At 53.3% G+C, this 15,251-nt stretch overlaps 2 protein-coding genes across 2 annotated transcripts; one reads left to right on the forward strand and one right to left on the reverse strand.

Moving 5' to 3' along the window:
- Positions 1–4,886: 4,886 nt before the first annotated feature.
- Positions 4,887–8,477, reverse strand: NECHADRAFT_88347 (uncharacterized protein; the record flags this gene model as incomplete). Its single annotated transcript, XM_003040528.1, has 6 exons — positions 4,887–5,433; positions 5,499–5,664; positions 5,773–5,896; positions 5,957–6,568; positions 6,843–7,242; positions 7,525–8,477. 6 exons carry the CDS (start codon positions 8,475–8,477, stop codon positions 4,887–4,889), a joined length of 2,802 nt encoding a protein of 933 aa, XP_003040574.1.
- Positions 8,478–10,089: 1,612 nt separating this feature from the next.
- NECHADRAFT_88348 (uncharacterized protein) lies at positions 10,090–10,746 on the forward strand (the record flags this gene model as incomplete). The annotated part of the gene is made up of 2 exons (XM_003040513.1): positions 10,090–10,556; positions 10,611–10,746. 2 exons carry the CDS (start codon positions 10,090–10,092, stop codon positions 10,744–10,746), a joined length of 603 nt encoding a protein of 200 aa, XP_003040559.1.
- Between the last annotated feature and the right edge of the window lie 4,505 nt (positions 10,747–15,251).

A 15,251-nucleotide genomic window follows, 5' to 3' on the forward strand; every position in this document is an offset into this window, starting at 1 on the left:
TCCTCCTTCATATGTCTTACTATATAACCACTCTACCACTCCTTGTCTTTTGATCTACCTAATTACTTGCCAACCCTATCCTGCCATGTTTCCTCGATTACTTCTATCTACCTGATTGCTTGATTACATTGCCTGATTACATTACTTGATTACACCGCCTCTCCCTGATGACATACTTACCGTGCACTGTCTTGATGACTTGATTACCTCGTCTCTTTATGATGACTTGATTACCTCGCATCTCCTTGATTACTTAATTACCTTGCATATAACCCCGCTCTAAACCCTGTCTAACCCTCAACCCATATGTCTACACACAATCGATCCACTATTATCGTGCCGCTACTGCTCTGCCAACGCCTTCCTTATATTACATCCATCCATCCTCAAAATTACAATGCTTACCCTCTGTAACTCGCACCATGTTTTCCGTCTAACCCATTGCACCTATGATTGAAACCTATCCTATATAACCATTGACCTCCACCTCACCTGCCAATGTGTTTTTCTTCTACGCCTATACATATCTCTCTTTGCTTTACTCCCTTCACTCAACCCCGTTGTATCTCTTAACCCATGCCTCGATTCGTCATACGCTGCTTCATTTTCCCTCTTCACCCTACTTACTCGCTCAATCATACCAATATCACAAATCTGATGCGACTACAACCCACTAAAACTCACTTTCATACCTCGACCCCTTATGCCTCATCGCACCGCGGCTCAACGCATAAACCTCTTCTTCTTAAACATTCCTTCCCCGACCTCATTGCCTTTCTCCGTGAACAATTACCACATCCGCGACCCTTTCTTCGCACACGCATCTATTCCCTACTCAACATCCTCCTCGTCGTCATTATACCCTCCCTCCTTATACACGATGCGACACCTACTCCACTCGTCCAACTCTGCCTCAAAATCCGCCGCATCTTGCGCCCCCTTCATCATATTCAACGCTCGCTCCCTCTCTGTCTGCCGGATCAGCCTCCTGCTTCCCTCATAATCTGCCTCAATCTCGGCCGCCCTCGCTATATCCTCTTTATCTTTACCTTCTCCACCGGCCCATCATGCGTCCCTTACCAATGCCTATATCTTTATACTTAACGCTCGCTCGCTATAAACATCGCAATACTCTTCTTCTCCTACCTCGCGCCTTACTCGCCCCATGAACCCATCTATCTCTCGGTCCAATTCCTCCCGTCGGCACTCCCTACCCTCTATAAATTTCATAACCTCTGCACCCCAACTGTTCGCATCCATTGCTTGCCCCCTCCCCCCTTATTATCCCCGCTATCCCTATTATTACCCAAATCTCTCTCTCTCTCTCTCTCCTCCCCTTCGTCCGTACGACCCGCTGCTCCTATATCCATGTTCTACGTACCATAAATAAATAATTACCTCGCTTCTCTTTCTATCTCGCCCTCCATGCCCGCTCTCTTGCATGAAATCCCCTACATGAAATCCCCTAACCTCTGCGGCATCCCTGCGTAAATTACTCCCCTTATCTCTGCCTCGTGATATACCTCCTCTGACCTCTCTATCTATCTTGCATGCACCACAACACCCCCGCCCACTCTGCCAAAATATCCTCAAACATGCCCACCCCCTCTGCCTCCTGCATCACCTATAACCTCCGCTCTGCCTCCACTTGTTGAATCAACCGCTGGCTCCTCTGATAATCTGCCTCTCCCTCCTCCTCCTACATCCCCATCTCTACGACCCCCTTTGCTGCCGACTCGCCTTGTCCTCTCTTACTCCCCTACCTACCCGCTCCCTACGCTTTACCTATCCTTAGCCGCTCTAACCTTCTCGCCCGTGCCCACGGCGAACTCCTAACTCTGCTACCTTGCTTATTTGTCCCGGCCTCGCTTTCTCCCCTGCCTACTCTTCCTTTGCCTTGTGACCATCCTCGAACATACCTCTATACACCTCTACCCCGCCGAAACCATCCGAACCCATAAACTCCCAGTAATGCCAAACTGTAACCATACTCTCTTTTATTATCTACCTTATAACCCTACCCGCAAAAACTTTGCTACTTCTTTGACTTGGCCCGCCCCGCCTATCTCCTTATTCGACCTCACATCATCATCATTATCATCGAACAACGTGAAACCCGCAACCAACCGTGCTCTTCGTCTACTAACGCCTCTTTGACTTACCCTCTCCAACACAACCACGTTTACTCCCTTGACTTTACTCGTCTATTCAACGCTTGACCTCCTTTGTCCGTTTGTCCCTTAACTTCGCTTTTTTTTTGACCATTTTGACCCTGACTCTCCCCGCCCCTTCCTTCTTCCCTTCCCGTTCACTCTCCCTCTTCAACGAACGCTCGATGAGCCGCCTTCCCTCTCGCACTTCTCCCCTTAACGACTCCCTTTTCTCCTTTTTGCCCCCTTTCCTTCCTTCGTCTTCTTATCCGTCCTTAACCCCGCTCAAACCACTCCCGGCCAATGCGGCGAAAAAAAAAAAAAAAAAAAGAAAAAAAAGCGGCCTTTACTCCTCCACTCACCTACCCTACACCCATTTATATCTCTCTCCGTGCCTCGCTAATAACCATCCTCACCTCCCCTATTTGCACCCCAATTATTATGCCACTACATGATAATAACACGACGTGATATAATATGGCATTTCCTTACTCGAACCATAATAGTAAACCACTCTCCAAAACCACCCGCTTTATCATTTTCATTCCGTTATCTTCGCCAACCCGCGCCTTAAAACAATCACTTACGCCGCACCGAAATGCTTACCTCGATTGCCCTGCATCAATCAATCAATCATCACCGCTTATGCTTCACTTCTCGCCTTAGATCTAATCTAATCTAATCTATCTCTTTAGCTTAATCTCTTTAGTTTAATAATAATAATAATAATTCAGCCCGAAGGGCGTTTGCCTTGAGGAACGAAAGGTCTATGCCCCGCCCTCAAACTTAAAAGAGCCCCTCTCATTGGTCAGTTTCGTGTCTCCACTCAACGGGGATTGGTCAGACCCCTGGACCTCGAAAATCGTCATCCGGCCACCGCAGAGCCTCCTGAACAGTCTTCTTGCTCAATTCCTCCAGTCTGGCCTCTGCCACGGTCATCTCCTGGGGAACCCGGTTGCCCACTAGATCTCTTTCCCGCACCTTGGAGATGAGCATGATGCCGTCCAGCGACCGGCACCGCGACAGCTGCACGTACAGGCTGTACGGATCGCATTGCGCGGGGACTATGTATCCGTCGACATTTGTCGTCCTCGCCCCCCGCAGCTCCAGGGCTACGCGCTCGAGCGTCCTGCTCTGCACTTTGTAGTCTGTGCACGAGAAAGCCGCCGCGCACGGCAGACCCTTTCGGCTGACGTCGTTCTGCTGCCACGGCCGCTTTCGCTGGCAATGTATGCTGACACTCGTGGGTATCAACAGGATCGTGCCGGGCGGCATTCCGACGAAGTAGAAGTTCTTTGTCGTTTCCGACTCCAGTATTATCCCCGCCGGCGGCCCGAAGTGGACCATCGTATCGGCCGAGATCCGATGGCCCGGGTGCGCCTTGTCGAGGATGACGTCAAGCGCCGTGTAACTGGCCCCATTGACAAGTTTCAAGCCCTGATGGGTATTGTGGTTCACGACGACGGGCATCCCTGGCACGAACATAAAGACGCCTGGTACTGGGACCGCGCTATCATCGCCCTGGTTCAGCATCATGATGGCTTCTTCCTCCGTCGGCAGGCCGTCCTTCTATTTGTGCTCGGATATGAAGATGCGCATCATCGACCGCTGCTAGATCCGGAACGACAAGGCCGCCTCCATATTCAGATTCCACCGATTCCGGTTCAGCGGCGTCACCACGGTGATGCCCGTTTCCCACGGGATCCGCCTGCCTTCCCGGTAGCATCTTGAGTTAAGGAGGTCTAAATCCGTGCGGTCTTGCACGCCCGACCGGATCCGCTTTAGCAGTGTCTGCAATTCCGGATCTCCGGCCGCGCGTACTTGTTCGTCTAGCATGACGACCGTCGTGAACTTCTTCCACAGCGCGTGCGCCTTGTCATGCTGGTGCCGTTGCTCGGCCTTGAACGAGTTGTCTTCGTCCCACGAGACGGCCACGCTCGGCAGCAGGATCGACCTCTCTTGTACCGGACGGAACTGGTGGAAGTCTCCGCAGAAAAGGACGATGGGGATCCCTCCGAAATCCTGTTGCGACCCGCGGAGCCTGCAGAGCTGCTCGTTCGCCGCGTGTAGCGTCCGAGCCCCCAGCATACTCACTTCGTCGATGACTAGCAGGTCTTTCTCCTGCCAGTCCATACGAGACTGGCCATGGACAAATCGTTTAGCCTGTTTTGGCAGTCGCATACCGTCGAGATCCTTGGCCGTGTTCGCGCCCCCCGCCGCTTGGTCCTTGGTGAACCCGCAGGCGGAGTGGATCGTGATGCCGTTGATCTGCGCTGCGGCAGTCCCCGACGTCGCCGTGATCAGCAGACGGTTCGAAATACCTTTTGATGCGAAGAGCTCGACGAGTGCTTCAATGACTCGTGACTTGCCGGTTCCACCTTCTCCACCAATAAATTCGCAGAGCTGACCGACATCGCCTCTGCCGCTACATCGTATCGAGTCGAGCTGGCGGCATATGATGAGGAAGGCGATTGTCTGCCTCTTGTTCAGCGTGAACCGCGCTGCCAGAGCCTTACCTGCCTCAAGGAAGGACGTTGATGCACTAAAGTCGACTTCCATGCGCGGACCTGCCTCGCCTGCCGTCTCCTCTTCCAAGTCGGCTGCCGTCATTTAGATATCCTCCTCGCCGAAACCAGTGAGCACACTTCGCACCGCCGCACTGTGGTCAGTTTTATCGGCCCCGGCTATATTTTGTATGCCCTGGATCATTCGCTCCCTCTCTCTGGAGGCACGGATCTACTGCGACTTGATGGCCTTGACCTGATCCTGCGGTGGTATAACCGTCCCCGAAAATGCCACTTCTGGTATGCTTATCCGTCTTTCTCCCCGTTCGGGCATTACGGTGGCCTGGAGCTCAGTAGTCGAGCTTAGTGCTGACTGCTGGAAACGACAGAGCTGCTCCATTGTTGCCATGAGCTCCGGCGAGCCGGCAGTGATCTGGTTGGCGCCTACTGCACTTCTCACAACGTTAATTAGACGCGTTGCATTACCGATGCTGTCAGACTGGTATACCGATGCGGCCTCTTCACTAGCCTCGCTTTCTCCTTCCTTACCGGCACGTGCGGCCGTGAAGTCAGCGTCGCCGGCTGAGGCTGCCCATTGCCTGGCGTCGCGTTTCGCGTCTTCGGCCGACCGTCGGAGTAGTTGCACATTATCGACGAGGCATGATATTCTGGGAGGAAGTGCCTCTCGAGCCCGCGCCCATATGCTGTTGATATCGCCCGTTTGTTCGCACAGGAAAGACTCCCATGGCACAAATAGCGCAAGATGCTGCACCGCTGCTCTTCAGCATGGAGGTTAGTCTCTTCAACACGACCTTTTACACTCCGTCGGCGGCGGCAGACCCACCTTCGATAGCACGACTCTTCGTCATCCTGGTCGAAATCCTTGCTCAGGTAGCCATCAAGGCAGACGCTGGCGTGCTTTCCCGGCCGTCTCAGCACCTGCAACCAGCCTCTTCCAGACTCCCACTCGCTCTCAAATGGCACCTCTCCCCAAGCGCCAGCGATCTCATCTTTACCGACTCGTTTGAGTCTGACGAGCGACACATAGTCATATAGACACAGGCTTCGCAAAACGTCTCCCCGGTGCTAGTATGCCTCAGCATAGCTAATCCTCTCACCTGCTTCTTCCACAACTATCGACTCGTCCACGGAATCGTTTACAGCCTCTACTCCGCTCTCTTTCCGGAGGTGTCGCCATCGTCGGAAGACGTGCCAGTAGAGCAGAGAGACATTTAGGAATGTCTAATCGTTGCTATTAGTGAACTCGGTCGGGTATCCCAGAAGGTGGGCGATGACTTCGACCTGCGATAGTGATCGCTCCGTGAATATGCGGTTCGCCACCCTCATCAAGAATTGCCGCGTCCTGTTCCCCTTGACGGCGTCATCGGTAGCACCTCCTCCACCGTTCCCCCATCCGTTGGCCGTCCCTTCACCCGTTAATATGGTCAAGAGCTCTGCCGCGGCGGCCACACGCTTCCACACCGGATCCTCCACTTTCGTCGCGTAATTTATGACATAATAGATGAGGGCCATGGTCTTCCGCTGCGTCGCTATGAAGGAGATGTTATGGTTGTGGCGAAGCCCCACGGCCATGGCCTTGTTCCACCGATTCACCATGCTATGCCTCCTTCGAATTTGCAACACGCCGTCTGCCGTGAAGGCAGTCTTTTCGACTAGTCTCCATGGCGCCTGGAATCGACAAAGGCCACGCCTCTTTCCTCCTCCTTTGCCCTTGCTCAAGGAGTACTTAACACAAGTTGGGCTGTGAGTATGGATCTGTGTCGCACCGGCACAGAAATTCGCTTCCTCGTCAAATGCGGCCGAAAATTGCTCCCTGTTGTCAAGCAGGGAGGAAATGTCTGATGCCACCGACCGTTCCGCTTGGAGGGTGCAATACCCTTCCTGGTCTAAGTCCTACCTCATAGGTATGTCAGCTTTGGCCCCCGCCCCGACCGCTGCATCTTCTTCAATGACATGCCTAGTTAGGGCCATACTGTACCTCGGAGAAGACATTATCTATGTATTGGATGATATGTTTACGGTACGTTGCTTGGTCTTCGCCGTCGATATCGGCAATCATTGAACTCAAGTGCGCGTTTCCATGTAACTAAAGCAACCCGTGGACATGAAGCGCCCCTCGTTCGTTGGTCTCGACAGCACCAAAATAGTCGATGATGCGCCCGAATACCGACTCCTCTCCCACTTTGACATAATGCTCAAAGAATAACGTTATCTCCCGGTGGAAGAAGATGGCCGAGCTCATGGGGTCCGAAATGGCCAGCCGCAGGCGTTTGTACGACATGCCAAGGCTCTTCAGGAAAGCCTCGGCCGCGTTAGGCTCGCTGGTGCGGTATGCTGCAAGTCGCAGCTTTACCGGGTTCGTAATATCGTTTGGATTGAGCGTGAACCAGATCGCCGGCACGCCATGACGAAGAACAAGCGACTGTATCTTCCGCCGCATACTCAAGCGATTTTCTCTGGACATAGGCTGGCGGAAGCCGTACAAGGAAAGACTTCTCAAAAGCTCCTTTATACCCTCGTCAGTCGTTTTTCCTGAGTTCTCTAACTCGATCCTTGCCGCTGCTAACCTGTCAGCCGAGAGCGACCGTACTATGCGCTCTATCTTGCGGAAATCTTTCCTCTTTACGCTCAATATGCTGACGCGACGGTTCCTCGACCGTACACTCATATTGAACACAAGGAATGCAAAGATGTGGTGGGTCGCAAATCGGCCACCATGGCGCTAGAGCGTGATGTCGGCCCACGTTCGCAGACTTATGCTACGGGACGAGACGAGGTCTTGCGCCGCCGCCTCTGCTCCGCGCATATCGGCACCTCTTCCCACGCTTATGGCAGCTTCTTCCACTAACCGTGGCCCCCCGACGCCAAAGGGCAATAGCGTGGGAAACGTCTTCGCGAAGAACGAGGCATCGAATGTATCAGCGAATTCGTCGCCCCGAGAAACGTGAATGTATGGCTCACATCCGTCAGCAGGCCCTGTCCGTATCTCCGCCGATTCCACCGATTCCACCCGTGTTATCGGGCCCGCTTTGGCTCCCCCGACCGCCGTATCCCCGTTCACGGCATTGCAGGCAAACAAGAGCTTCTCCACATCGGCTACATCCGGCGGTCCGTCCAGGGCAAACATACCCGATGATGTGACTTCGTTGATCGATTTTCCCAATTGACCAGACTCGGCCTCGCTCCCGTGGCCACCTTCGTCTTCGGTCAGCCCCGGCCCTTGGGTGTCGCCGCTGGGTATGTCTTCTCCTCGGTTAAGACGAGCGAGGACCTCTTCGATCTCTAACGATCCCTCGTCGTCTATGCCACGCTCCGTTAGAGGAACAATTTGCGCCGTTCGCGTTTTTTCCCATGCTATTAGCTCATTCCGTTCCATGCGATCGTACACCAGCGGCGGCACCCCATGCGGCGGCGCGCCCCAGCTCTCCATCTCCGCCGCGTCAATCTCGATCTCGGCGTAATGCGGGTTATTCTTCTTTAGCCAGACGAGGGCCCTCTCAACGACTCGTCGCCTCACCGACAATAAACCTGACAGGTCGCTTGGTGCTGGCTTCTCCGCACCCTGCCACGAGACATGGATCTCTTCCATCACTTGGACGAGCGGGTGGGGAAGCACTTTTGTGGCCAGCTCCTGCACATTATTAGGGAATACCGTGATGTGGCCCTTGATGTGCTTCGGATACCGGGCACTCTGCTTCTGGCTACTCGCAATGCTGTACCTTATGACGAACCCATAACATGAGTTCAGCGCGATCAGCTTCTCCTTAACCGGCGTGAGGCCCTTCAGCTCCTCGGGAAACATATGTTCACACCCAATACGTCTGTGAAGCTGGGCCGCAGGCGACAGAATACCCCGCCTTAAGCAACGACCGCACTCTCCACATGCTAAGAAGGTCTCGCCCACGGGAAAGCAGCTCCGATATGAAAATAGCAAACGGTTATCCTTTTCGACGCAGCTCGACATCTATTGGTCCCATATTACATCTCTTAACTCTTTTTTCGTGCGCTTATGGTAGCACAGCATGCAAGTCCGTATTGGCAAAGTGTCCACATCGTGAAACTCCTTATAGAAGGCTCGCACGGTCGATACCTTTCTCTCATGTGGTATTAGCGTACACTACGTCTGCTCTTTGGACAAACCCTCCTTGGCGGCAAATTCGTCCTCTAAGAAGCGCAACGCGCTCGCCAGGTCTTCGGCCTGCAACTCTCGTCTTCTCTGCTTTCGGGTTCCAGCTCGGATTTGTTTCCTCGGAGGCTCGTCTCGGCTAGTGTCTGGTCTTGCTTTCGGCCGCCGATACCGTCCCCGACGTCTCTTAGGCAAACCCCGTGCAATTGCTGCTGCTAGCTCGCTTCGTCTAATGTCTTCAGATACTGATTGCTTGGGCTAAGTAATCCGAACCGTGGGTGCCTCATTCCGGCGAAAAAGCGGGGGATCGTTAACCGCCCTATGTGGCTTCGCTACTGGTGAGTTAACTGGTGTACGTAATTGCAAGTCTATCAATGGCAATCCTTCTCGACCTATTGGGGATAATTCAGCTTGTTCTGCAGTGCGCTTAGAGGCGCGTGAGGCTTGCCGATTCCTATAGCCGAGATAGTTAGCCGTAAGTCTTCCATATGTTAGGGAAGACTTTGTCTTCGAAATGAATTGATCTGCCGGCTTCTCCTGTTTGTAGTTCCTGCAAATCTTCGTTGAAGGGATAGAATCAGCCATGACTATGATTCCAGGCGGACGGTAGATCACAAGATTTCCGCGTCGGGCCCTCTTTAGTTGCATGATTTCGCTTCTGGGATGATGATGATTATGCTCCTTAATACGGCATTGCTTCCTGCAGTATCCGAGCGGTCCGTTAATAGTCCCCTTAACCACCTACAACCCTTCCTGTATGCCTATAACCTAGACTCTTGCTCAACTGCCGACGTTGCCCTTTGTGCCGCCGCAACTCCTATCCTTCAAGTCGGTGCCACACTTAAGCTGAAACCGTTGCTACCCCGATATCAGCTGATTCCATGTCGGCACTTCGCCTCCATTCGCAAGCTTTACAGAAAAAGACACTACTCCATCCCCTATAGTCACATCTCATTTCTGACATTTGACTTACATCACTTTCGATGACGTCTCTGCTTCCAGATCGACCTTGCTCATGATCCAAACCCCGCATTCTTTATCTATTTGAAACCTGAAGCTTTCCCGGACCGTTGTCTGGGCTCTGATCTGCCGAACCCCGCACCCCAGATATTGCGGCCCGCGAGAACTACCACTGCGTCTACCTGTATCCATATAGAAACCAAGCCATCGTCACCTCTCTCACTTCCTATTCTGCCGTTCCCTACCGCGGTATCTACCGTCCTATTGCCTCCAACGTTCGTCTCGGGTATTCTTGGCTCGTTTCCGACAGCCACTGCTCCAGTGTATTATGCCTCCTCCCGCTCCCTTCCCCAATAGCCCCTCGAACCCGCGCAAACCTCTCGAGAGCCAGACAAACGCGGGCAGTGATATGTCCGTGATGCTTTTCGTCCAGCCAGATTGCCCGTCTAAGTTTGCCTATCAGGACCAGCATCGCATTAACGGGCTCAACGCAGAGGCATTGGCGAGGGTCTTCCTACCTGCCCCACCCTGGATTCTGACCCCCGAGTATGCGCAACTTCGGTCGGACCCCGGCAACCCCTCCGCCTGCATCTTCTTCAGCACCAACCTTTCCATCTACAATAAACAAGTCGTTGCATCAGAATGGACCGAGCAATGGTTCTTCATGAACGGTCGTGTTCACCCGTATACCCTGACCTGGGAGATTGAACAGCGAGATGGTCCAGAGTCAGATACTGGCGCCATCACACAATACACCATTCCGGCTCTTATCATCTGTGATCAGGGCTACCAGCCGTAAGCATGCTGCATACAACTGACCTTGGCATCCCGCCCTGACTCGAGCTAAAGCATTCTCCCCCGAAACTTTGCCTCCGTAGACCACTTCCCCGCTGTCCCTCCCGTTATCGCGTTCACTGGCCCTGTTGTCGGTTCCGGCCGCACATTGCTACGAAAGGAGTCTATTCCAGGACTCGACGGCGTCTAGTTGAAGTGCTGTGGCTTCGTCTAACTTTCTACGTTCATTGCTCCTGGAAAGCCTGACAAGACTCCCTTCAAAGGCTTCCATCCATTCTAGGTCTTTGTCATCTTCCCCATCCACGCTAATCCTTGGGCAGCCCTGTGCAAGAAAATGGTCGAGAGACAGGACACCCAGTTCTAGACCAACGCGCTTTTCACTTGCACGGGCAAAGTTGTCGGCCTGCTCGACCATAACATCATGGTGCACCCGCCCGGCTTTGACCGCGACTACGTTTTCATCGTCGTGCCAGATACCTGGACCTTTCTCGACAGGGCCACGTCTAAGTCGGCTTCCGCAGCCCTATCACTCTCTACCCCACCGAAGTAACCGTCCTCTGGCCCTATGGCCTTTGGGGATGCGAAAGCTATGTTTGCCTCGCCACCAAAACCAATAGTTCACCGATCTCCTCCTATCCCGTCCACTCCTCCCACCTCTGCTTCGCTCGAACCGACTACACCACCGGCCAAGCGAACAAACCCTAACTACGGCCAGACCCCTACGAAGAAACGACGTCTGTCCCCGGCCTCTTCTAGCACCATTCTATCTTCTCAGAGCAAGGAGCCTGTTGGATCCCCCGCGATTTCGGCTTTCTCATAAGATGAACTTGATGTATCGGAGGCAGATATTGCCACTACCTGTCGTCCAGATGCGCCTGCGTCCGATTCAATCACAGCGTTCTCGCCTGATCCGCCCCGACCACATCGCAACCGTTATCCCCCAAAGAAGTATTAGGAAATTGTCTAAGAACCTATTGGAAAAATCCCCTTAGCCTAGCAATAATTAGTCACTTCGTATAGCAACAAATTGACTGAGATAGCTGTTGTCCATCCAGCAGTGGCGACCATTAATATCCCTCCTCGCCCATATTACCCATCCTTGGGCATGTAGACCTTCTTGTGAATTTTCCAATCCGGCCTTTGATGCTCCTTCCCCATAATAGCCCACGGCCCGGCATCGCCCATACATCTTGATGCCTTCCGTCTTTTCCCACACATACCTTATAGAGCATGTTTTCCATTATTTGTATGCTAGATGTATGATTCTGCAGATGTAAGATTGCGTCTCCATTGCATGACGTTTTCACTCTTTTGCATTTTCATGACCCCTCACTTCCTATACCACCTCGAGGACGCTGCCGGGATTACCCCTGAGAGGGTTTAGGTCTCCCCGCGTGTATATTTATGGCCAACACCACTTAAAACCAAGATTCGCACTTGGCTTTTCCGTATAGCCATCTTCGTTCCTCAAGGCCTTTGCGCAACCCGTGGTCGGGTTGCCTCTCCTGTTACTCAGTCAGAAAAAAAGAGCATAAAACTTTTTCTGATTGGCTAATTGGCATGGTCTATGCTCAACTCGTGCTTGAATTGGTCAGTTGTCAACGCTAACGACGCCACTATATGGGGAAGCCCGCGATCGTTGACTAGGTAACGCTTTTGGCAAGCTCTCCAGGAGCTTTAAGGTTGTCCTTCAATCAACTCCGGCCTCCAAGCGCGATTCTGGCCGGAGCACCGATATGGCGTCTGCTTTCCCTTTGCCGTCAAAACTATTATCCACTAAACCTTACGAGGTTGCTAATGACGTCTCGGCTCACGTATCACCTGCCTCCGGTCGAGCGGTGAAGTGTCCCCTCCTTCCCTGATCGTTCGAACCTAATCAAAATACCCTATAGACAACCTCCTATATCGAGATCTGTCACGCTACGGTATATCTAAGCAAACCCTTGCTGCCTAAGCGGTACCTACCCGGTCGTCTGCATGGGTAAGAGGCGGATAATAATATATGCAGCCGGATGGAGAATGATATACCCTAGGCAGTTCGGAACTGCCATACTTGTAAGTAAGACCTGCCCGAGGTCGAGTTTCGAAGCGTCAAGGACCCTGCGAGGCTTACGAGACAGTGTAGTAGCTGTAGGGCACGCCAAAAGGAGCGAGTGGCCGAATCCCGAGCCGCCGTTGCCGCCATGCGGAATATCGCCTCGAGGCTATCGCCGCGCAGAACGACGAAGAGGACCGATTCTCAGGCTCAATTGACGCCTCCACGGCGAAACGCGCAAGCGCTCGTGTCCATCAATAGCTCACAACCCCCTGCAACGCCTGCTGTATTCCGTGGTCTGGCGCCCGTCCTCCAGGGACTGCCTAGACCTCTGCTGGGCCCATCTACCTTAAGCGCAGCGGAAGGAGCCCTCCCTATCCCTCCCACCTTAAGCCCGCCAAGAGTAGTTCTGGGCACGCCGATTCCTAGTGACACGACCACAACGGCTCCTATTGTGCTAGGCACGCCTGTGCCACAGGAATCGTTCCCTACCACTGCTTCATTACTGCCACAGGGTCATCGCCGCGGCCGCTATACACGTCAAGGCATCGTGAACCGACGGCCACGGCCACAGCTTCAAGAACGATAGTTTGATCAGATAGTTGATCCACCTTTTACAGGGGACCTTGATTTGCCTGCCCTTAGTGAGGAGGATCGGGCGCTTGTGCGGGAGTTCTATACTGCCCTGAATGACGATAAGATGCATAGTTGCATTCGCTGCCGGGAGCATTGGTTCGATATGAAGAAAAATAGCTTAGGAGTCTGTAGCCGCTGCATTAGTCGAGATAGGGAGAGAACCGCTGACGAGCCCTACTTCTTTAGCGCTGCGAATAGCCTTGACTTCGGGGAAGTCCCCGGTAATCTACCTAGCCTAACGATGGTTGAGGAGATGCTGATTGCTAGGGTTCACGTACACGTGAAGGTCCTATAGGTACGTGGCTCTCAGTATAAATACCGCGGCTATGTTGTCCACTTCCTTCGCAATGTTGGTAGGCTATTTGAAGAGCTCCCGGTCCTACCTGAAGAGCTAGATATCGTGCTCCTGCGGCCTCCTAATATGGAGGGCGACCCTCACTTCCAGCAGCAGTTTGCTCGCGATTTCCGGGTACGCCGCTCATGCCTGTTGACCTGGCTGCATTACCTACAGCGCCACCACCCGGGCTATCGCGATATCGTTGTGAGGCAGGATCGCTTGCAACGGCTTCCTCTTGACGGCAGCATAGTTGCTTCCGTTGCTAGCTAAGTGGCTGATATACCTGACGGCGAGGCCCCCCAAGGTCCCGTTGAGGAGGATGTAGAAGAGGATCCAGCAGATGCAGATGCATCGGCGATCCCCGATTTGCAGGTTACAGACACCGAATTAAACGCCCTGTAGTCCCGATTGCTTTATGGTACCCCTGACCCTGAGCGTATGGCCGATCTTGAGCATATACCGCCTAACGCGCAGGCTCAACACCAGATGCCACTACCTTCCATTCGCAGGACTCCTATCAACGAATTCAACCGTTCCCAGCCGCTGTTGACGCTCGCGTTCCCCACCCTCTACCCCGACGGCAAGGCCGACTTCGTGGAGCCTCGCCTACGGAGCGTCACGTACTAGGACTACCTTGCCCATGCGATGAGATGGCAAGACGGACGTTTTGCCCGGCATAAGACGTGGCCTTTTGTCGCCCTCAACACGCTATTACGTGCGCAGGTCAGAAAGCGGAGCAACTACTCGGTCAAGCAACACGAAGGCCGCCGCCGTCAACCCCTTACGCGCGCTGACATAGAGGAAGCGATGGCTAAGCCTAACGAGCCAGAGGCTCAGGCCCTGATCCAGTCGATCACGCGCTAAGCCGCCATAATCAGGGGCACCCATCCATATTAGTATAAGCAAAGGAAGGAATTGGAGGCATGTGCCTATAATCTAGGCAGGCCTAGCCTTTTCGTTATAGTAAGTGCGGCTGATTACCACTGGGAGTCCCTATATCGTCATATGCCTCGATTCTAGGAGTGGAAAGCAGCTCCTGAGGCGGCGCGAATGGCTCTATCCCGGCAACTGCTGCGAGATAACGCCCACATTGCCGCTTATCACTTCCATAAGCGATATACGCTCTTTAGGACTATTGTCCTGAGGCAGAAGTTCAACCTAACGGACTTTTGGGGTCGCTACGAGTGGCAGGGCAGGGGTTCTAGTCACCACCACGGCCTATATTGGCTAAGTGGCCACCCGGACTTAGATCCCAATGACAGCCAGTCCCGGGAGCGATTTGCCCGAATCTAGGGATATCACGTATCCGCTATCAACCCAGAGCCTCAGAGGGTGCAGGCACCTAGGGAAGGGAATCCCTTGATCAGTAATCTATTGGAACATCCCCTTACCGTCCAGTTCCTATCGATGGTGGTAAACCGCGTGCAGCGCCATCGCTGCAACAACTACTGTATGCAGCTCAGCAAGCATACCAAGCAGGTGGAGTGCCGCTTTGGATTTCCTCACGGGCAGCGCCTGCTAGCCTCCCTTGAAAAGGTTCCTCATTCTAAGCACTGGAGCTTTAGGGGCGAGCGGAACGATAGCCAGATGAACCACTACAACCGCTTACTTGCCGTTGCGTGGCTAGCCAATACAGATGTCTCACCCTGCACGAGCCTGCAGCAGGTGATCGATTACGCAGCTAAAT

Source organism: Fusarium vanettenii (genome assembly GCF_000151355.1).
Source record: "Fusarium vanettenii 77-13-4 chromosome 14 genomic scaffold NECHAsca_62_chr14_1_0, whole genome shotgun sequence".
Taxonomy (NCBI): Eukaryota; Fungi; Ascomycota; class Sordariomycetes; order Hypocreales; family Nectriaceae; genus Fusarium; species Fusarium vanettenii.